This window comes from Anguilla anguilla, chromosome 10 (genome assembly GCF_013347855.1).
Source record: "Anguilla anguilla isolate fAngAng1 chromosome 10, fAngAng1.pri, whole genome shotgun sequence".
In the NCBI taxonomy this organism is placed as follows: domain Eukaryota; kingdom Metazoa; phylum Chordata; class Actinopteri; order Anguilliformes; family Anguillidae; genus Anguilla; species Anguilla anguilla.
The window spans coordinates 21,441,562-21,465,563 of record NC_049210.1 but is presented as its reverse complement, the minus strand read 5'-3'; the positions used below and the strand labels follow the sequence as shown (position 1 = coordinate 21,465,563).

At 40.2% G+C, this 24,002-nt stretch overlaps 1 protein-coding gene across 1 annotated transcript in view; it reads right to left on the bottom strand.

The window, feature by feature from the left end:
• LOC118206854 (BMP/retinoic acid-inducible neural-specific protein 1) overlaps positions 1-24,002 on the bottom strand; it is a 136,910-nt gene that overhangs the window by 57,995 nt on the left and 54,913 nt on the right. The window contains exon 3 of the mRNA XM_035379986.1: positions 4,454-4,644. Coding sequence (XP_035235877.1) covers positions 4,454-4,644 — 191 coding nt within the window. The remainder of the gene's footprint in view (positions 1-4,453; positions 4,645-24,002) is intronic.

Below are 24,002 nucleotides of genomic sequence, written 5' to 3'. Positions count from 1 at the left end.
TCAAAGTTTATACTGGGGAGATCCTGGTTTTGTCTAATAATATGGAAGTGTTTAAAACAGGAGTTTGATAGTGAAATGCCAAAGAAAACCATACAATCTGTTTGAAAAGTGAATGTGGGTGTATGCAAGTGATTTTAAACTGTGTATTTGCTTATGACACTGTATTCAATAGGTTAAGGAGAATCATAGACTCAAAGATCTACATAAGAAATGGTTCTTTGTTGAAAAATGTATCTACTTAAAAATAGGCTGCCGATATCCAAACACAAAGCATCACTCACCAGCTGATGTAACACCTTGCCATGTTTGAGGGTAAGCCTGCCCAAATTGCAGGGAGGAGTCCAGATGATATCAGTTGATTTAATATGACAAATCATGATAGGAGCCATACATTCTGAACTGGCATACCAGTTGTCAGTGTCCAGTAAAGAACATGTTGCTGAGAACATGAATAGATTGGAGGATTGGGCTGCACTAAAGTAGCTAAATGGTTGTTCTTTGTAGCATTTATTAAACCAAAAATATTGTGCTATAGTGCAAGTTACATAATTTTGAAAAAAAAATATGCAGAATAACCAAACTACACAACATGTATTGAGTAATGGTACATCTTTGTACAAGAATATAGCTGAAATGTAAACAAAAGGTAAATGTGACTTCAATTATATTAGCATATATGTTTTCAGTGAAATTACAGCTAAATTGTTTCAATGTGTATCCCAAATGCAAGAGGTTACAGAAAATGTAAAGTGTCCTTATCAATAGACAAATGAGTCAACGTGTGGACTTTCTTCAATTTTATCACCCATTAGTGTCAAATGGAGGTGAAAAAGTGTGAAACACTTCCCTCTGGTGCTCATTAGCCATCACAAATGTCTCTGTGTTTCCTATTGCAATTTTCTCATCATCATCTATGAATTGATTGACATATGCCACCTATACTCATTTTATGTTCAAATATTTCACTTGGATGATGGATAATGAAGGACAGATTACCAAAGCTAATGTGTTTCGGGACACTTTCTTTGGCAAACTTTAAAAAGAAAACTGTGGTCCGTGCATTTGTTTTCAGTAAATCAAACTGACCTGACTACAGTTATATCAATCTTATTCTGTCAGAACACGGCTCAGTAGCTACATGCCAGCCGACAGGGAAGAACTTTCAGGGCATGATAAACTGTGTTACAACTGCCATCTAATGAAAATACTTTTCTAAATGCTAAAGCAGCTTACATTCCTGAATGAATTTAAGCTGAGAGGCAGACATGTCTTCAGAGAGTGAGATCTAAAATATATTACTTATGTATACAACATTGTTAGAAGGTCATTTGAGTGCGGGGTACATTGGTAGGTGTAAGTCTTAGCTTTTTGCTTAAACAGAGTAGTATATTGAGAAAGGCATAGATTTATGTTTACTTTGTGTTAATTTTGACACAATGTTTGTAAAGCCATGTGCTCACAGTGTTTATTTTTATGGAGCATTACATTATAAAAGTATAGGATTGTGCTTATGTAGACAGAGCAGTTTTGGTAGTGGCATTGGGGCTATATTTAGAGAGAACAGTACGTAGGTTAAGGTACAGTATATGTTTGATTAGATGTAGTAGTATGTGGAGAGGGGAAATGTTAAAAATCTCATACAGAGAGAGGACTTGACTGTATCAGTTTGGTATGAGAATTTAACTACAGCAGTTGGCTGCTGGGTGGCTCATTCGGCTAAGGGACCAGACTGTGGTGCATGCCCACCGGTCTTGGATTGAATCTGGTCCATACTAATTCTGACATACAAGTTCCACGTTTCATCACTATCTACTAACCCTTGCTTGTCGATCGGGCCCCTGTGGACTGCATATCAAAGCTAAGCTAAGCTGTAGTCTGCAGTGTGACAAGAAGCAGGCTGGTGACACCACGCATTTCGGAGAACTGTGGATGTCTACACTCCCGAATTGGCAGTGGGGCTCATGTACAAACGCAGACATTCCAAATTTGGTTGGAAATTGAACAAGTTCAGCCCCACATTGGGAGTCAGATTTTATTTATTTATTTTAAGTAAAAGTAAAATGTACACCATTCACCCTTTATAGAAGCATGTAAAGGGTGAATAACCTGTAACGACACAGAAAGGCTGAGCAGACTGAATGTGTAAATTCAGGAAACCCATGGGAGGGTTCTTTAGAGACCTCAGTATCTGTCCCACTGGGACTGATTTCAGGAGAATAATATGGTGAAGAAAACTCAACTCTGTGTTTTCTTTGCTCATTTTTATTGCTTTAAATATAATCCTGCACAATGGCCTCAGGGCTCAGGAAATTCTGGTTCTGGGATTTACTGGCAGAAAAAAAAAAACGGCTTGCAGTACCACACGGTGGCGAGGGACTGTATTCAGAGACATCTAGGACAACACTCAGCGTCCACACAAATGCCCAGAAGGTACTAGGAGAAAAGATTATTCACAAAAATAAAATAAGCATACACATCAGGGCCCGCTTCACAGCAGTGTCCAGGTGACTGCTGTCTGAACTTTGCTTTTGTTTTTTGGTGCTGTAAATGCTTATTTTGTCAGCTGGTGATGCAGTAGTCCAACCAGAAGGCTTCTGAAATTCAACAAAAACTCAAAAGGCAAGTGTCTGATTTGAGTGCATTTTGTACCAATAACGAGTGGGCAAAGATCCATTTTTATAATTACCTACCTGCCTGTTAAAAGCAAACATGTCGCACAGGGGGATCTGCTGAAAATCATCACTGGGCATCAAATTGTTGGAAAAAAAGTTTATTCTGTGCTCATGTTTATTGGAATGTTATGAATGCCTTTTGTTTCTCACTTTCTTCCCCCAAAACGTGTTGACAAGAAACTTGTCACATGTTGTGTGAGCAGAATCTCTCGCTGGCATTCTATCAAATGGCAGTATATTAAAACTCTACAAAGATAGTATGTTTTCATTGCAAAATTGCTAGTCGCTGTGTTGGTTATTTGTAAAATGTCCACACCTGCTTCAATCACATGCCAGTATATTTGTCTTCCCTTTAATACAAAATTGTATTATAAATGTCAACATCAACAATCTAATAAATATGTAAGATGACAAGAAAGGCAATGGTTTGTAAAAAACATATTAATAAAGACAATAATAATGTTGAATTATATGACTTTTATTTTTCCTTTTTCCACTATATGTGGGTGTCTTTCTCCAGTTTGGCTGTCTTCTGCATGTGGGAGCCTTAGGGCCCTGCACTCCAGGTAAAACTTGTCAGATCGTGCAGATGGTGTTCATTCATTACTTCAGCTTCATTATCTCAAAATGAGCCTTCAAGACGGGTGCACAATGAGGCCCAATCCATTTTAACATTTTGTGCCAGGTTCTGCTCTTAATTATTTAATGAAGTCAGACTCATATCTGGATTCGACTTTCTTTTTTAATTGTCCGCTGCAGACTGCACATATATGCTGAATTTTTTACAGTGGTCTGATACAGGAGGGAACCAGCGCAGGTGTAAACAGCTGTTTAGAACAGCAGTTCTCAAACTCGGCCCTGGGGACCCCTGTATATGCTGGTTTTTTGTTACAGCCAATTAGGTTATTGAATTGATGTTTTTCCTTAAACTTAACATGATGCAGGTTTGGTTCATTATCATTTGCCTAGTCTTTGAGTACTTCATTATCTACCATATTGTTTGTTTTCATGGCCATGTGTCACACTTTCACCAGTTAGGAGCCTGTTGATCCACCGCGCTCTTTAATTTGATCAGTTTATTTTTTTTCTCACCTCTATGTAATCATTCGCAATATAGCACACTGTGAATATTGGAGTTCTTCATGACATGCATAGCTTGTTCTGACATAATGTAGCTTAAGAAGGTGAATAATCTCTCAAAACATTAAAAGCACAATTAAGAAAAATTAACAGCTATTTAAAATTCCGGGATTGTAATTGTGGTTGGAATAAAAGCCAGCATTCATAGTTGTACCCCGGGACAGAGTTTTAAAACCACTGGTTTAGAAAACTAAGCCAGAGTAACTAGTTGTGTTAGTTGTAGCTGTGCATCCTTTCTTTAAGAAGAGGATTTCACACTTGTGATAAAGCTGACACCAACAGTCTGGATACCAGTTCTATGGTTTGCAAAAGTAATAATGCGGCACAGCAAACTGGATTGTGCCTATGTTGTCATGTGTGATGGATCCCTTGAACAATTATCCCTGATGTCTGCATTAGTCTGGACATCCATTCAATTGAATTGTGCATTAAAATTCAATAGGAGGCACCTACACACACACACAGTCAATAATACTACTACTAATAGTACATAAATTACAGCCACTGATGAATGAGAACAGCTATTATTATTATTATTATTATTATATTATTATTATTATTATTATTATTATTATTATTTCTTGCTTGGTTGATGCCCTATGTGCAGTAATGGAAAAGACCGGAAAGGGCCTGTCTCTTACCTCCCAGAGTGCCTGAGATGAGGATGTGGGTGCCATACTTCTTGATGATAGTGTCGATGAACTGCTGGGTGGAGGGGCGTCGCCCCAGCATGCGTACGCTGCGCTGGAACTCGGGCATCAGCGGAACTGGATTCCGGATTAGGCCCCGCCTCTCCATGGCCGTGTTCCTCACCTTCCAGCGAGCGAACTCTCTGTGGAAAGAGTCCAGAGGGCACTGACACCACGGAAACCAGAGCGACACAGCAAAGCCCTAACTGCCGTCGCGAAGGCCACCCTGACAGAAAAGACGGGAGTGCTGCGACACCCAGCTGAGCTGACATGCATCATCTCTGAGAGGCCGGAGTGTCCATTAAGACCCCCAGGTACAATGGGTGGCAGTTTTTACCACCAAATGTACAAAAAACCAGATCACATAGGCTACACCCTATAAAACCTAAACCAACTGTTTTTGTTAACATGGAATTTGGGGGTATAAGGTTACCTGATTTAATATTTGTTGAAACTGGACATGCAGAGCTGGAAGCTTAATCGCAAACATGGTGAGGTGCTGTTGGAGCTTATGTGGGATTGGGGCGGGGTGTAATTACACAGACCGGACATTCTATTGTCTGGACCTATTCAAAGAATTTGAAATCTGGACATCCCAATCTAAAACCAAGCATCTGTCAAACCTGGGGGGGGGGGGGGTTGTGTCAGCTTTAAATACCCTCTTCAGGAATAGATGGTTGCCTAGCATGGACACTGACCATTTCCATAATTAGAATTAGTAATATTGCTTAGATTTCTTTTAAACAAATGGCTTAAATAAACCCCATTGTCAGGGAAATAATGAATTTAGAGATATGGGCTAATATAATTGCATTGTGAGAAAAGCACTGTTGGGTAGTCTCGGGTCAAGCATTTGTGAAATTGCTTATCTGTAGGATAGGGTGTTTCACTGATGATTTGTGTTCATTGTCTGAAATAAGAGCCTCTTTAAGCCACTGTGCATTTTACTTTCTTGCAGACAGATTTCTGGTTCACATAGAGGTATTGAAATGTGTTTAGCAAGCCAGGCCTACAAAACAACTGCTACGAGGCAAGGGGATGAAGCGGAATAATGAAAATATCACTTGGCAGGTTGAAGCAGTGGGTATCTACATACAATTAACTTTACCTGCATGACTCTGAGTCTTACTGTGCAGCTGGTGCCAAAACAATTTTGATTTTGACACCTTTTCCATCAAAAAGCAATTGTCTAAATCCCATTCAACAGGTCATCAGGCAACCTAAGAGGATTTGGGGAATATATTTTGTTCGGGGGGATAAATAGAAAGCATTGTCGGATTGCTCAGCATTGGGACGTGTTGATATCCCCCCCACCACCCACCCCATCCTCATCCCCGGCACCGCCCCTTCGATCAGAGAGGAGTTCTTGGTAGCAGGTGATTCTGTCTCCCTCTGCCTTCTCCGAATGATCACAGTGTTTTTAATTACCGCCACTTCAAGGGAAACGGGAACAAATGTATGCAAATTGCTTTGTGCTCTGCTTCCGAGTCTGCTCGTCTCAAGGTAAAGCTCAACAGATAATGAGGCGCGTTAGGCCTCCGTGTGCGCGGTGTGCAGGGAGGAGGAGAGAGGAGAAGGGAAGGAGGAGGGGACGGCCCGGGCTAATTGTGGCTTATCTCTGCATCGTTTGGAGAGCTTCGACAAACAAGTCCTCTTCATTTTCGGAAAACGTACAAATTCGCGAAGGGGCATAGCTGGAAGAAGAAGGCTTCATTGCTTTAATTTTCTGTAGCTCTAGTTCCGCGGCCTTCTGTGGTATAACTCCCAATCCATCTGCTTGTACAGTATGCCTAACCTCAATAACTCATAACCATTCTCAGCAGACATGCACATATACATGCCCTCGTATTTCAACAGCTTATAAATGTACATACATTCACACATTGCCTCTCACCCTGTATGTGTGCTTTTAACAACCAGACCTGCATGGTTGTCTCGTCTCTGTAAGTCTACATCCAGCAAAAGAAAGTACATCTGTGGTGTCAGTTCAAAGCCCAAAGGGAGGCCCTGTCAATCAAAAAGCATCCATCTTCAGAAGACCAGGCACTCCTGCAGCACCCGAACCAGGTGGCATCGGAAAGTCGATAAACCCCACAAGCGAGCTGCGAAAATTAGATATGTTTGGAGAACCGAAGGAGATTAATCAGATTTACGGTCCTCCCCCCCCCCCCCCCAAGATCCGTGTCCCGTATCGAGTCATTTTCAAGCACCCTCTCCCAGATTACCCGCCAGCTCTGCAGCGGTGCCATATGCAGGGGCCAACGCGCGCCTGGGCCCATATGCCTGAGATTAACGAGGCTGGCAGATGGAGCCGCTCGTGTGATTCAGCGCCGAGTTCCTTCGCCGCGAGGCTCGTTTAATAACCTGCGTGCAGAACTCACTGTACAGTGGCAAAGAGAGATTACAGTGAAGGAGAGGCAGGGTAGAGCGGGAAAACAAAGCGACAGACGCCAGTGACACTTAATCTGTCTGTTCACAAAAATGTACTGCACAATTCAACCATGTTTCAGGCTAAGTGTACACTTAGGTGCAAAGAATGTGTAGTAGAACAAAGGTCCTTTGCAGTATCCAAGACCAGGCTTGACACAGAGCTAGGCTACTCTCTAGGTGGCAGGCAAAGAGACAAGTCTGGACAGGCTTAACAGTCTGTTCTTGTGAATAAAATAATAATGGTAATTATGATCATTCCCACATAAGCCACATATAACTAACTACCTAGGAATCCCAAGGTTGTGCTCCCACCATTACCGTCACTGGGAGTGCGTTTGGTCGGTCAATGAAAAGTGCACCATTGTAGCCTAAGAGAATGTTGGGAATCTCGATGAGCGAGCACATCAGAGCTCGATGCAAGTCTCCCCAAGCGTTGCCCTAGGTTACTGCAGTATTGAGAAATAAGGAGTAGGCTTTGAAAAAGGGACCGAAAGCCCCACATGCACTGAATGTGCCGACCCACTAGGGATCGATTCTCTGTACTGAGATGACTCTGGCAAGAGACGTCATGCCTGCACCGATAATGGAGAACTGGGTTTTTACAACCCTCTACTGATTCCTTAAGTTTTTTCCATGCAAATTTAAAATGGAATGTGGCTTTGTATTATGTTGTAATTTTAGCTGAAATAATCATTTATTTTGGGGTGGGGGGGATATTGAATGGTCATTGAATATTTGAAAATGAACCCCCTCTAAGGTGTTTCGATTGGATGGTGCCAAAGCAAATGACAGAACACCATGGCTGCGTCCGAATAGTCTTTTTTGCTTAGGAAGGTTCCTAACTGAGTGAAATGACCCGGATGTTTCTAAGTGGCAGCCATGATAAGAGCAGTTCGAATTCTCTAAATGCTAAAGAAAGGTGCTTCAATGCTTCCTATCTTATCTCCTTTAGCATAGGGCACACTGAACCGTCCTTTACGAAAGGAAAGGAGATAATGCCGTCCCACAATTCCTTACGGCAGCAACATTTAAAGCGAAGCGCCATTCGGCCGTTCACAAAAACAAACGATCAACATGACTGAGTTGTGTGGTGGTTCTTAAGCTATTATATGCATAGGCTTATAATCAGATCATAATCAGCGTATTAACCATAACACAGAAGTCTGTCTTTCAAGAAAAAGGGATATGAGATGTTTTTCACCAAATTATGTTTTTCATTCAACATGCTTGAAACTTATGAATGATGATATGTACAGTAGTAGATTTGTAGGCCTAACATGTTATGCCTATCTTGCATTAAATTTAATTAATTATTTTCATACAATCATACTAATTGGGATTCGTGTTGATAAATATGAGTGGACAAGATGGTGAGCGTAAGCAACCATTCTCAATGTGACAACCATTTCGTTTCACTTTTGCGACTGGTAGCCTATAGCCTATTCCTTTTTTATTTCAATTCAAACCTTGGTAATGAAGTAATATTTTTCTCTGCATGAAACAACTCGGTAAGAACGCACGAGGCGAAGTATCTAAGATGCGCTTTTAGTAGTCCATCTTCGGAACATTGCAGTTTTACCACGGCAGACCCACGTCAATAACATCCACCGTCGCCTAGTTACGTAGCCTAGTGTAAGTGCAGTCGCGGTTGTCTTTTCCTAAGTCCCTTTGAATGCTCCTTCACATCTTTCCTTAACCTCATGACGTTTTCCATCGAGGTCAAGGAAAAGTGGTTAGGAAAAGACATAGGATGTAATTTTTTTGACTATTCGGACTCAGCCCAAGGCCCTCTCAGGGCAGGTTTTAAAAAAGCTGGCCAGCCATTCATATTCCCTGAGTTTTACCATTTCTCAGGAGACCCGCCCCCCCCGGCTGCGCTTTAAAAACACAGCTGCTTGGTAATGCTCATGGCCAAGCACTGCCTTCTGAGAGCATCAAAAAAGTTCAGTTAGTCTGGCCAAAGAAATTTCTGGAATACAAAAAATGCTTGTGGATCTCCTGTGGGCATCTTGTTCCGCCCACAACTGCATCTGAATTCATGGCTCTGAGGTCTAATTATAGGTAGATTGCCAGTGACATTTCTCTGAGCGTATAAAGTAGTTAATTGCACTCTGTGCATTCAGGATGTGATTTTTGCCTCCTCCCGGTCGAGCGTCTGTGCCTGGAATAGGAGAGCTCATGACCAAAGCCTCGGCTTTCTCATTACAGAAATGAGTCTCCAGTGAATGGGCTCTTGTTCAAATCCATATAATTTAAAAAAAGAAAAGAACCGAACAAGGAAAGAAAACAATCACTCTTAATTATTTTCCAGGCTTGCCAAGTGTTCAGAGGGCATGGCGTCTCCAAAGTGAACTTACTCTGTGATATGTTATCCCAGCAAATTGAGAGTGATTGCACAAATGCTCTACAAATTATTAAATATAGGCAGGGGCATAAGATATTACCAATTGCAAATATGAGAGGTAATATTTTTTAATTTCTCCCTGTATCTGCATTTTTAAAAATGGCATCTTCCAAATTAATCTCATAGTATAATGAGAGATGGCTAATGGAATTCATCTGTTATAGGTAAAAGATATGCATTCATGCATATGAAAAGCCAATAAAATAAAAGCAAATGCTCTCTGTTATGGATGCCTCGACATTGATGTTACGGCATCTTCATCAGGTCTGAAGCAGAGAACATAAGGAAGTAAGCGTAAATACCTCCCTTCAATAAACATGGAGTTGCCTCACCATGCTCACGTCACCACAGACGTGTTAAATACAGTGCTGGAGATCTCAGCGACCCTTTCAGGTCTGTTCCAAGTACCACAATATACAAGATTCATAAACATCCATCCATTTTCTAAACTTCTTACTCATGGGGGGTAACCTATACTACAAAGGAAACTTGACAGAGCCAGGGCTTCTCTGCATTAGCTGGCTTGACAAAACCTAACAACTGCCATCAGGCTTAATCGGTATCAAGACAATGGTTATCAAATTGCTAAGTGAACATAAGCTTTGTTAAACTGTGTTCCCATTTAAAGTGGCAGTGTATTCCTCTCCTGATGAAAAAGAGTAATACAAAGAACATTAAAAAAAAAAAAAAAAATCATAATGGCAAAAAGAAACAATGCTGCTACCAACGAAGCCAGAGGAGTGTAAGAAAGAATATTGCTAATTGTGTGAATTTGTTGGTTAATACTTTATTTACCTTACCAATCATAATGAATAAATATACACTCAGTAATTTTCCTACAGTCTATTTTCCATATGAAAACTGGATCATAAAGCTCCAAAACTTTAAAGTTTATATAGGACATTAAAATCTTGCCTGAAGCACCAAAGTTCATCCATAAACTCAAGGATTATGGGACTCTGGCCTATCATTGTCCCTTAATTAAGGATAAGTGGATATGGACAAATAGGGCTCAAGAAGCTTGAATATGAACTGTATTCCTTCTGTTGACATCTATGTCTTTCATATACCATATCCTCGGAGAAAGCCAGCAGATTTATGTGGACTCTAACCTCTGCCCTGCGAAGAGACCTTCAGGAATGGAGATGTCTTATAACAAGGAGTTGATTGGTCAAAATGTGGTACTTTTATATGGTCCAGTCCGTTAGCCTAAACATAACCTGCCCGGACCAGGTTAAGTAGCACAAGTTACCATGGCAATATATACCCTGATTAAAAAGTGAGTCAGCTTCGCAATCTAAAAAACCCAGGGTTAAAGCATACGTTATCATGGTTCATAGTACTCCCCCTGGCAAGGGCATGCACAAGGCCGGGCTGAAGTTGCCCGAGCAATAGCCCATTTGCTCTCTTTGGCTGAGCTGCCCCTCTGGAGGAAAAATAATAATAATAATGTTTTATTTTTGCTGTTGTGGCTGCATAAATACGAGTAGCCCATAATTGCTAAAGTTAGATCAAATTAAATCGCCATATCATCCAAACTTTTATTACTTTTCATGTGGCATGCCTCCGTGGAACACAGAGATGGGGTGGCCCGGAGCCGTAAAAAAAAAAAAAAGATAGCTTGATATTGTTGACAATGTGTGAGAACTCCGGGTGAGTCTTTTGAAGTTGTGGAAATGATTAAAGACGAATGGTATAACCAAAGGGATTCCCTGTGAATAAAAATCTCTACATATGCTTCCGAACAATGCGCAGCTTGTCAGGTTTGCATCACGTTGCGCAATATTGCCTTATATTATGCTATATTATATTAAATTATTACTAGCTAGCTGGCTAACATATAGGCAGCTATATGAAATAAGCTAACGTTAGCTTTGTTAACGTCCACGTTAGCTTGCGCTGCTAGCTATGTTCTTGAACATGCTTCATTCAGGTTGTGATGCATTTTCAACCAACAAGCAGATGTAGCTAATAGAAGTCACCTAGTTGTGTGGGTTAGGGGGAGGTTTTTGTATGGCCACAAATAGGGTTTGCAGGCTGGAATACTTGGAGATAGTAGGAAAGTACACACAAAAACTCATAATTTGTCATACACAAGTCATATGAATAGGCCTTGTTGTTATAGCCTTGCTATTGTTGGGGCTAATGTGTTGATACCCTCAAACTTCAACAGATGCCTTACGTTCTTTTTCTCTAAATTGTATGTACGTCTGTAAATTGTCATTGAGACAAACACTTTGTTAAAGCACTATAGAAATAAAATGGAATTGGATTGAAAAGAATGATAGCATTTTGCCTGGCACTGTCTTTATATTACTGTCTCTGGAAATTTCATACACAGAAATGTTTATTATTGTAATCCAGGCATTCCGTGGTATTCATTCATGGAGATATGAGATATGAGTACAATCAAATACTTGGTTTTGGATGATACAGTGAAGTATATTAAATTTCCAATGACTCAGATTTGCAAAATCTAGTTTTAAATTTTTACTTTACATGATGTATACAATATCAACTCACTTCAAAGAGTTTATGTTTGAAGTTTAAATATTGTGGTTTTCACTTTTTTGGTTTCAAAAATGTTTCCTCAAAGTTTGAATGCTTTACATAGCTTCTGCTGTCTATAACAAGTAATTAAATGAAGGACCATTGTGCCATGTTGAAACGGTGTGATCACCATACAGGCAAAGAGATTCGAATACCAAGAGGCGACACTCCATTGGTTGTGCAATGTAACATCTACGCCCAGCTGCTGAGCCGGGCCGCCGCCATTTTGGGGTGAAAGTTGATTGTTTATGTTGCTGTGCTATGACCACAACCTGTACTGCGCTGTTGGATTCTAGCGGTCAGTGTCATACGCTCACCTTTTCATGTTGACACTTGAGTTTATTAAATAATAAGTCATCAGTAATTCCCACTATTACGATCTCACTTTTATGACATTGCAATTATTGAACCACAGACTGGACAGGAGAAACAAATTTAGAAAATCACCTAAATGGTAAGGTGACCAGATTTATTAAGCGCCATATTCCACGGCCCCATAGAATAAAATCGGGGACTTTTTTGCCGCTGCTGTAAAGTTAACGTTAAGTCTTGCTGAAAATAAAAATGCATCGCCAATTTGCAATTTATTCACCAAAGTCTATATACAGATAATGGCAAGAGCAGGGTTTGATCTCAGCAGAAACGTGTAACTGCTCAGAATATTTACTTAGCTGGTTGTCATTTTGAGAGTAAAAACGAATATATTTAGGCTATCATCACTGTACGAGTCTATGTAATACATTTTCAGTGACTATTAAAGTTGGCAACGTGAGTCTAAATACAAATAAATATAATTTTGTTATCATTCATCATATTGATAAAATGTCATATTTTTGCTGTCGTACGTTAGCCAAAGTTCTTGAGAGGAATGACAGTATTTGTATTGACTTTTATTTCATCAGGGAGAACATGAGCAGGGTCTCTTTAAGACCATGGCAATGTTTACATCATGTCTTAATCGGCTTGTCTTAACGTTAACGTCAGTTGGATTTTTTCTGCAATAATATTATAATTTAGTCCTATAGCTAACCGTTTGTGAATGGACAGACACACGTTCGTTAATTGTTAGCTAATGTTAGCATGTAATTTACAAGAACAGCTAACGTATACCATATAAAATCAAGGGAGTTTTGGCAGATCTAGTTTAACTGAATAATTATCTCTAGTCTTATAGGGAGCCGGTGAAAGGCAATCACTGTCTTATTCTGATTTTTTTCTACAAAAACCTATACTAATTTATTACTAAAGCCTATCGTTTGTGAAAAGACAGACAAGGAATCGTTACTAACGTTGTAGCGTGTAAGTAACGGTATTTCTGCCACTGCCATGTCGATAACTAGCTAGCACTTTGACAGGTCCAGTCAAACTTCAATTTCTACACTTTTGTGAATAAATTAAAAAACCTGTCAGGATCTTTGGGGAACCGGTGAAAGGGAAGCTCTGGACTTGAGTGTCGCCTCTTGGTATTCGAATCTCTTTAATACAGGTACACGTCTTTTACAATGAAATTGATAGATGGCAGTGTTAAGCTCAAGACGCAAAATCTTATTGCTGCTTAAACTAGTTTATAAGAAACTATATCTGCAATAATGTGTTGACTTATACTAACAGTGTGCAGTTTTTTTTTTTTTTAATTTCATTAATCTTTAAAATTGAAAACAATTTACAAATTTAAAATTGATTTGTGGTTAGTTAAATGACCATATTTTACACCGTTCAGGTACATGCTGATGGGTGACACCTAAAATCGGGGTGTATTTGTGTGGGGGGTTGCCCTTCTTTCAGGTTAGAGCAACAGCCCCTCAAAATGTCTGTGCATGCCCCTGCCCCCTGGTCTAGGTTGGGGGGGGGGGGGGGGGAGGGCAGGGGCAGGGGCACACACACACACCACACCACACTATTTTAATAAATATAAAATGTCCAAATCTGGTATTCATTACAATAATGGCCAATAACACAAGCAAATGATCTTGCTTGGAGAAAAAAAGCCATCCAGCTGAGGAACCATTAAAGCATTAGCACAATATACGGTTAACAGAGGGACTTAACTGCAGCTAATGATTCAACTAAACAATTTATTGTCATTTACATTCTCTGACATGGCTCAAGGAAAGAGGAAAGCTTTGTGATTTTTTCCCAATGAATAATTCAAAAGATTAGGAGGCATGTTAATCAAGAAAAATAGATTAAAACAATGATCTGTCTAAACGCACGATTATTTGAGGCCCAGTACACACAGTAAACAGCTACTCTGGTTTAACATTCTTTCAAACTTGTTTCTCAAGCTAAGGTAATATCACCTTGTTTCATCATAGCCTAAGAGCTTTAAAGAACATGCCGTTAGGTACAGTCTTAAGGACCCTACTGTATAAATAAAAATAATCTTCAGAAAATCTGTGAAAAAAATTATGCACATGCATTTCATTCACAGCAATGACAGTTACAAATGATTTGAGGACCTCGGTTAGATCAGGTGGATCTTAGGTTTGCCAATTAAATATTATATTTGAATTTGTGAAAGCATTTAAGAACAAAAATAGCCACATTTTATTTAGTTTATCCGTTCCTACAGAATGTACAGTTAAATGCAAAAGTTCTGTGACAGTGAGACATTTTTTGTTGTTTTGGCGTCAGCTTTAATTTGCGGGTATATGTTAACTGTGTGTGTTTGTGTGTATGTGTTAAATATTAAATATTTTATTTAACTAGTTTGTCAGATTTTTTATGTCTAATTATAATTTAATTTTAATGCCAACTGTCTAATTTGTTTTACTCTAGACTCAAATAGCACATAAAAAATGCGGAAGAGCTTCATTCTCGTTTTTCTGGAGGAAGGAGGCTTGCAGTAGAATAGATTCTGGTGTGAATAGCATGGGTCTGCAATCTGCAGTCATGTATATATTAGCATGGCAGTTGATTGTTAATTCTAGTTTGGCTATATTCGGAATGGAATAGACTATAGAGTTCTAGTGCGGCTAATTTAAGCATGTGGCGCAGTTTGTCTGCTTGTGTAGGTATGCAGTCAAGTGTAAATACTCCTGTTGTTTATGTAGGTCTTCAGTGGAATGCAGATAGAGGAAGATCCTTTAAGGATTTGTTTCTAAATGCTAAATCATGAATGAATACTTAATTCGTGTTATTAAAACATCAGAAAATTTGGTTTTGTGACCTGAAGCGCAGATATCTGGATGTGAAAAACAGCAACAGCTGCAAGAGACAACAAAAATGTAGGAAAAATATACTAATCCCAGATGCTGTCTGGCTGAAAATCATTTCACTGTAGATGTTCATTTTAGGAGGCTAAAAAACCAAAAGCCAAAAAGAAGATGAAAAAGATTAACAATTTCAATAAACAATGCATCTTGGATTATGGAGACAGACTTATTTTTGTAATGACTTTTTATTGTTATGTTTTATGTTTTTTCCCTCTGTTTATCACAATCTAATCTTCTTTAATACTGTTGTATGGAATAAGGACAAGCATTGCCTTGTGTATCTAATTTATGCAGCTGTGTTGGTCAGATATTTCTCCATACTGTTTCTATACAGTTTTCATGTGCGAATGGTAAGTGGACTGTAGACATTCGAGTTGAATAAATGCTAGTTTCATGTGGTTATGAAGAGTAAAGCAGAGACACATGGGCTTGTGGTCAATTAACAGATAGTCATGTGAGGCTGGAGTGGGGACCAAGAACAAATTCAAAGAACGTGCTGAAATTCATAACAAAAAATGTTATGTAAAAAGTGAGTAAGTAAATCAAGAGAATTACTCAAGTAAGCACATAAGCACATGCACACACACATACATACATGTATGGATATATGTGCATATGTATGTATACAGTGAGCTACATAATGTTTGGGACACAACATATTTGTTCTTGATTTGGGTCTGTACTCAAAAAATGCACATGTGGTTTAAGTGCTGATTCTCAGATTTCATTAAAGGGTGCTTTAATACATTTTGGTTTTACCATGTAGAAATAACCATGTAGTCTTTTATGGAGCTCATATATAGGCCTATATATGTGTGTATATATATATATATATATATATACACATACACACACACAACGATGAACACTCATTCACTGCAATGTCCACGCCTTTACTCAGACACACACTTGCATACACATACACACATACACCATCACATGCATGTACACACTCACACATATGCACTCATTACTACAACTGCCTGTTTTTAGGGTCATTTTCTGCCACACCGGCCAAAACTGACCTCGCTGCGCCCCGTCACGTCGCTTTGCTTCCGGCCTTTGACTCCGCCCGACACTGCATTCTCTAGCTGCCGCCCGTGGCACGATTCAGCCTTTCATATTCACCAGACGGCCAAAGCAGGGCCATAAATCAGTGTGCCGCAGACAAAATTGAATTCCGGGGACGATTTCGAGAAACCGGCGAAGCCCTTTCATTCACATGATAGAATAAATCTTAATCCAATACCCAGAGGAGGGCCGCGCTCGAATCGATGCATCTCATTTTCAGGCCTGTACTTTCCGCCAGCAAAGGGTGCGGGGCCTGCAGGGCCAAGCAACCAAATATTGGCCTATTTCTATGTGAGACTTACCCCTGCCTCTGGACATAATGGAAGCTGACACACCACAGGCATTCTCTAACCTCGAACAGTCACTCTTTAACTTTCATTTCTTTACTCACAAATCCCATTCCAGGGATCTTTTTTCGTATTTGATTTTTGATTTGCTTCGAAGGCTGGAGCACAATATAGTTGGCACAGCTGTTATTGCCCCATTAGTGGGATGGAGGATTTAAATAAATAAATATACAAATGATGAAATGGCACAAAAGTAGCAAAGAGGATAAAACTGAGGAAGGCCTGAGATTCAAAACTGAATCTCGCAGCCTTCAGCAAAAGGATTGCTCATGGTTTCAAACTGGGGAATTTAAGGTCTAGACATTATAAATCTGAGACTGGGTGCAGAACCCACAGTACATTGCATACGATATGAGAAATTTCTGTGGTGCAGCGCAGGACAGTGGAAGAGCCAGCTGTCAGCGTTCACCTCATCTGAGCCACAGCCTTAATCTCAATTGAATTACCACCCCCATCTCACCTGAGACACACCTGCGCTAGAACCTCAATTTCACCAGTGCTACAGCCTCCATCTCATCAGACCAACAGCCTACTACTCTCCTGAACTACACCTGAGCAACAACCTCCACCCCACCTGAGCTACAGCTCCCATCTCACCTGAACTAAACCCTTCATCTCACCAGAGCTACATTCTCCATCTCACCTGAGTTACATCTTTTATCTCACTTGAGATACAGCCCCTGTCTCACCTGAACTACATCCTCCATCTCACTTGAGCTACATTTTCCATCTCACCTGAGCTACATCCTCCATCTCGACTGAACTACATTCTCCATCTCATCTGAGCTACATCCTCCATCTCACCTGAGCTACATCCTCCATCTCGACTGAACTACATTCTCCATCTCACCTGAGCTACATCCTCCATCTCACCTGAGCTACAGCCATCTCACCTGAACTACATTCTTCATTTCACCTTAGTTACATATTTTATCTCACTAGAGATACGGCCCCCATCTCACCTGAACTAAATCCTCCATCTCATCTGAGCTACAGCCATCTCACCTGAACTACATTCTCCATCTCACCTGAGTTACATATCTTATCTCACTTGAGATACGGCCCCCATCTCACCTGAGATACATGCTTTATCTCACCTGAGCTACAGCCCCCATCTCACCTGAGCTACGTCCTCCATCTCATCTCAGCTGAGCTACAGTTCACAAAGTATCCATAAAACATGCGGTTTTACAGGCTGCAGCCTGTACACTCATGTCAGCACTACACATCCTATTTATAATTTAAGATCAAAGCACATCTCTGTACGCAAGTTCTCATTTATATTCTAGATTTTGTTGTATGACACATCTAATCTGGCATGCCATTGACCACACAGACAGGTGATTATGCAGCTAAAGGAAGCCATTTTAGCAGCACAATGTGTAATAGCATTGCTCTTCCATGATAAATACAAACTACCAGCCTTGGCTCTCTGTCTGTTAGTATCCTCAGATGAATGTTCTGAGAAGGATTATTGCTCACTTCATTATTCTGAGAACTGAAAAAAATATGTAAGGAAAAACATTGTCTCCATGGGACTTCAGTAGACATCTATGTCTTTTACTTCATTCATTATATATTGCCAATATACTACAGTACATAACATAATGTTCATGTTCTATGAAATACAAAACCCAGCCAGGGCTTGTTTTCACTGTGCAATATAACCACTGTGCCAGAGGTGCAGCTGATGGAGGCACACCTCAGGGTCCCACAGAGGTCGAAGGAAATCATATTAATTTATTTAATATTTTATTATTGGGCATTTCATTAAACAGACATTCTTATCCAGAGCAACTCACGCACCTTTTGTTTGTACATAACATCAATTTGCACAGCTGGGTATTTTCAATGCAGCAATTCAGGTTCATTGCTCAAGGGTGCAATGGAATCAAACCCACAACCTTTGAGTTACAAGCCAAGTTCCCTAACCATTATACTACAGTGCCACCACTGCTGACCATTTTTTGCCGTCTTCATCCAGTGTTCTCAAAGCAATGTGAAGAAGAAAAATGGTCAAGTCAGCATGGGGAAAATGAAATTGGTGACAACAGTGCTCAGTTTCTCCAACAAAGGGCCCAGGTGGGTGGGGGTGGGGCTGGTGCCCTTTCTCTGAGCTCACTTCTACTGCTTGGGCATTTAAGAAACAAACTGTTCACAGAAGAAGGAATCTCCGCCATGACAGTCTTTTCTAAAGGCAGAAGAAATGAATGGCAGACGATTAGAGCGAGGCTAAGCCCCTCTGAATTCATGCCATGGGAGAAATGAAATATTAAGCTGTTGTATCATCCCATGGCTTTTATAAGAGGCTTCATGCCCCACATATCTGTTTTTACAAATCCCACCTGTGGATGTCTGTAGCCCCCTGCCCTTGCCAACAGTGAAACTTTAATTGAGATTAAAAGTTCTTGCTGCATAACGAGTCACTATCGCGTCGAGGGCCGGTTCTGTCAGCACCTTTTTGTGGCTGCACGGTGTTTCGGCTCATGTTCAGATAAGGAGAGACTCTGACGCGATTGAGTTTCCCCATTAAGTGCTTCTTCTGTTTTTCTTCACCCTCCTCATCTTGTTTTTCTTCACCCTCCTCAGTCCAAAGAAAGGCTTTAGTCTGAATTTTACGGCGTCCAAAATGTGTTCGGCTTTGAGCTAACGGGGATGTAGCGGTTCATAGTATTTATGTCAGTCACTCGCACAATAACTGCATTTGGATTACAGCGACAAAGAGCATCTCCCGCCCCCGAAACATGGACACACACGCACACGCATATGCACATCCTCCCACAGTGAATTACAGCAGCAACAGAAAGCCCCATCAAGCATTCTTACACTCTTATTCCTTTCCAAGAACTACAATGAAGCTACACAGTTGCCTAGAATACTGGTAAAGAGGCTTGTTGTGCTTTGATAACAACAGGATCGGCAAGAGATTATGATTATACATCATAGGGCACTTCTTAAAAGAGGTGAAAGGATTGTATTCTTCACCCAGTTCACATCGAAGTTAATTCAACACTGAAATGTGTGCTGCGTTATGAAGATCAAAAGCTGTGGATTTCTCCATGCCTTTGCTAAACATGTATTTCCATCTAAAAGGAGGAAACTAGGGCTTTGTTTGGTACAGGCCATATCAAATGGCATCTATAAGGTAGCACAGTTCTTTGTTTTCTGTAGGCATAGTCACTTCTTAAATTTACATGTGTGTTGCTTTCATGGCCTCTTCCACACTTTGGTTTTTTCCTTCTCTGGTGTGACGTCAATTCATCTAATCTCCGCGGACAGGAGCCAGGATCGGTATCCTTACTTGACATTAAATTAGTCTAGAATCGGAACTGGAGAAAGTGTCAGGGTTAAGCACTGACTAATTACTAGCTCTTCCCGGCAGTAATTAACTAATCCCTCGGTGAAGGGCAGGGCTGGGAGAAGCAGGTGATTACGAGGGTTTTGTGATTGATGTGACACACACTGTTCTCTCCTCTGTGGTTCTGTTCACCCCGTCCTTGCTATGGCTTTTAAAATATTTGGGTCTTGTCACAATGGATAAAAACAGCCTACTGTTAATACAGACCAGTATTATATGCAGTCTAGATGTGCTAGCATTCAGTGTATCAAGATTTGTTAAGTATTGTGATATACATGTTCATATAAATACATGTTCCCCTCCACCATTCACCTTATGCAGCTGGCTGGGGGGCCGGTTTGAATGTTAAATTTAATTCAGTGGGTGGGATGTAATCCAGTGGTTCACCCTACACCAATAGAGAGGGAGAGAGAGAGAGAGAGAGAATAACAGAGGCAATGCCACAGGCGAATTAAACATGCCCTTAACCTGCATGCCAATCTGCATCTTGATGATCAGCCTCTCTGATCCACTCTGCCCCTCAGTTTAGAGTCCCATCCACCTTGAACAATGATGCCAGTGGCATTTTGACAGTACATAATGAGCATGATAGGTTTCCCAAATAAAACAAAAGGGTTTAGGGTTGTTTTTTTTTGTTTTTTTTACAATGTACTGTATTCCCACTGTGTCTGTCCTTTTAAAAAATAAAGATTCATCCTTTTTCCTCTGATTCACAGTGACACATGAAAAGACTGCGGTTACCCTGACTCGTTGGCTTCCAGTGACGCAGGTCCACAGGGGGTGGAGAATAACTGGCCCCCAAATTAGACTCGAGATGAGACCCCCTCACTGACTCCAGCTGAGCTGAGCAAGGTGGCCTTTCCCTGGAGTGGACAGGACACTGATGAGAGCCCGCATGGCTGCCCTGCCCTGGCACACTGTCGCCTCATTTTCAGAACATGATTAACAGCTGGATGATTAAGCACTGTCTGTGAGATTATAAAAGGTCAGTGATTTCAGTGCTTATAACTTCAGCATATTCCATGCTTGCCAGAAGTGGGGGGGAGGGGGAAAATTACAAGAAATGGAATTGTTCCAGGTCTTGTAAAGAAATAAGATCTGATTATGAACCTGCCAAAAATGGCTCCGTAATCTGCTTTAAAAAAAAACAATAAACAAACAAAAGAGATTATAATAATGAATTCCATTGCTTGAAAATTGTGTTGTTTTTTTAAATTATCCAGCTATATTTCAATATGAGAGAACTGCAGTCTTGAATATGTGACAATTACTGTACTGATGTGGAAAAGAAATGAAGAGTTATATCACTGTCAATTTATCTCTGAAATAAAGAGTACATATCCACTCAATGGCCCGTTTATTAGGGACACTTGTATGGAGTGAAATTACTGTCTTTAATATGAGAGTGCAAAAATTAGGAAAACATGCAGAAACAAGAACTGCACACTCACTTCTCAGTTCTGCTCTCTCTTCACCTGAACAGTTTATAGAAATTGAATTTAAATTGAACTGTATGTTCTTCAAAAATGCAATTTCTTTAGAAATGAAAAATGACAATCAATGAATGAACCTGAGGCAAACATGATATTCTCGTCAGGTAAATGATTTAAATGTATTTACATGGATGTATGTGGAGAATATTCATGTCAACTCTCCTATGAGGGAATGATTAATCTAACAAAGTAGGGTGATGAACACCATTAGCTAACTGGCTAATACAATGGAATTAATTATCCTACCTTGTTCATACTCATACAGGTGTATGTTAATTACTAGTCAACTATTATTGCCTTTCTCATTTTTAGATGCTATGCCTACATTTCGGTTACATTTTAGCTTTGTTCTAACATTCTGAGTCCACCATTGCTCTCAATGAGTGGCTACTATACCACTAGGAACTGAAGCAGTTTGCTAGCTAACTTTCAATAATTGCGAAGCTAAAAAGTTATGGAAACTGGTCACGTACCAGTTAACAAAGATATTTAAGTAAAAACTGGTCATTTTCTTGTTAGTGTGATAGGTAATTATAACACATTTATAACATGCTCTTGTATTAAAGACAGTGATTTCACTCCATACACTTTCTCGTTAACACAGTGAATCATGTTGCTGAATTCAATATATAAAGCATGCAGACAAATTGAAGTGGTTGATCAAAGTGACTTATAATTTGGGATGACTGTTGGTGCCCTTCTGGGATTTTCATGCACTATAGTCTCTAGAGTTCACAGAGAATGGTGTGATTAACAAAAACATCCTTCTATCCACCCTGACTTGTGTCAATGGTACAAGCTGGTGGTTTTGGTGTATTGGTGTGGGAAGTGGTTTTTTTTCACCAAGCATTAGGCCGCTTAATACCAATTAAGCACCATATGCATCCCTTTATGGCCACAGTCTACCCTTCTTCAAATGGATACTTCCAGCAGGATAATACGTCATGTCACAAAGCATGCATCGTCTCAAGCTGGTTCCCACAAAAATTACAGTGATTTCACTGTCCCTAGATGTCAATCCAAGAGAACCCCTTTGAGATGAGGTGGAAGAGGGGGTTTGCAGCATGAATGTGTGGCAAAAGAACTGCAGCAATCATGTTATGCTATCGAGTCAGGATGGACCGAAATCGCTAAAGAATGTTTCCAGCACCTTACTGAATCCATGGTGCAAAACAAATCAAGCTGTTCTGGAGGCAAAAGGGGGTCCTACCCTGTACTGGATTGGTGTACCTAATCAAGTGACCACTGACTGTGAATGTTTGTGTGTGCGCATATATATATATATATATATATATTACATTACAGGCATTTAGCAGACACTCTTATCCAGAGCAACTTACACAACTTTTGCATAGCATTTTACATAGTCATATCCATTTATACAGCTGGATATATACTGAAGCAATTCCGGTTAAGTACCTTGCTCAAGGGTACAATGGCAGTGTCCTACCTGGGAATCGAACCTGCAACCTTTCGGTTATAAGCCCAGTTTCTTACCCACTGTGCTACGCTCCGTCCGTGTGTGTGTATGTATATATATATATATATATGAAATATGACTGGTTTGGCAAACATTGACATTGATGCTGTATGTGATTATTCCAACTATTCAAGTGAATCATTTCATTCACTGATATAATAGCAATGCCCTCAAACAATACAACATTGTGATATCAAACACAGACCTTTATTTCTTTTAAATTTACTTTCCAGCTCCTTAGGTTTGAAAGTAAATACAGTATAAAATGTAATCTCTAGCAAAATGTAACCTTTGAATAAAGTTGAAATAACATGGTATTTATAGAACCCAAAACTGATGTGGCAGCAGGCCGGTTTAAAAACACATGGCACAAGTGATTAAAGGAGAAGTCAGGGAGGGCACATGAAAAAAAGGAGACTGAAGTGCTGTACAGTAAATTAAAGGTGTAAAATGAAGCAGGAGAAGAGGAGAAATCAGGGAGAGGGTAGAGTTTAAAGAGGTGTGTCCATGAGATGACACAGCACTCTTCTAATGAGGTCAGAGAGGCCATTTCACTGGGAGAAAAAGCATGCAGTGTTCAGAAGTGAGAAAACACTGGAGAGTAGAGGCAACAGTGGGACTGTAAGAAAAGGGAGAGTGTGCAGATCGACAGCACAGGCAGAAAATTAAATGGAAATAAAGGTAAAGAAGAATGGTTCAGTTAACAGAGTGATAGGCTAAGTAGCCATGCTTTATCCACCCACCCCCTGCTGTAATAGCACAGCATGTTAAATTCACTGCAGGGCTCATAAGCCCCTTGCTAGTTTGATAGTCTGTTGTGTATGCAACCCTGCAGGAACAGTCTGACAGGAGAGAGCAGCCCAAACGGAGATGCAGGTACAGAGGGAACAGCCCAAACGGAGCTATAGGAACAGCGAGAATAGCTCAAACAGAGCTGGAAGAACAGAGGGAACAACCGATCACTGCCTCAGCAACAGGGCGAACAGCTCAAACAGTGCTGCAGAAACAGCGGGAAATGTCTAGCAGTGCTGCAGGAACAGGGGGACCAGCCCTGCCAAACAGTCTGTCTGAAGAGGCAGAAAAGTCTGTATGAAGAAACAAATGACCTGGTGTCCAAAACATGTCAATGTCTTCTGGCTCAATAAAATGGTCA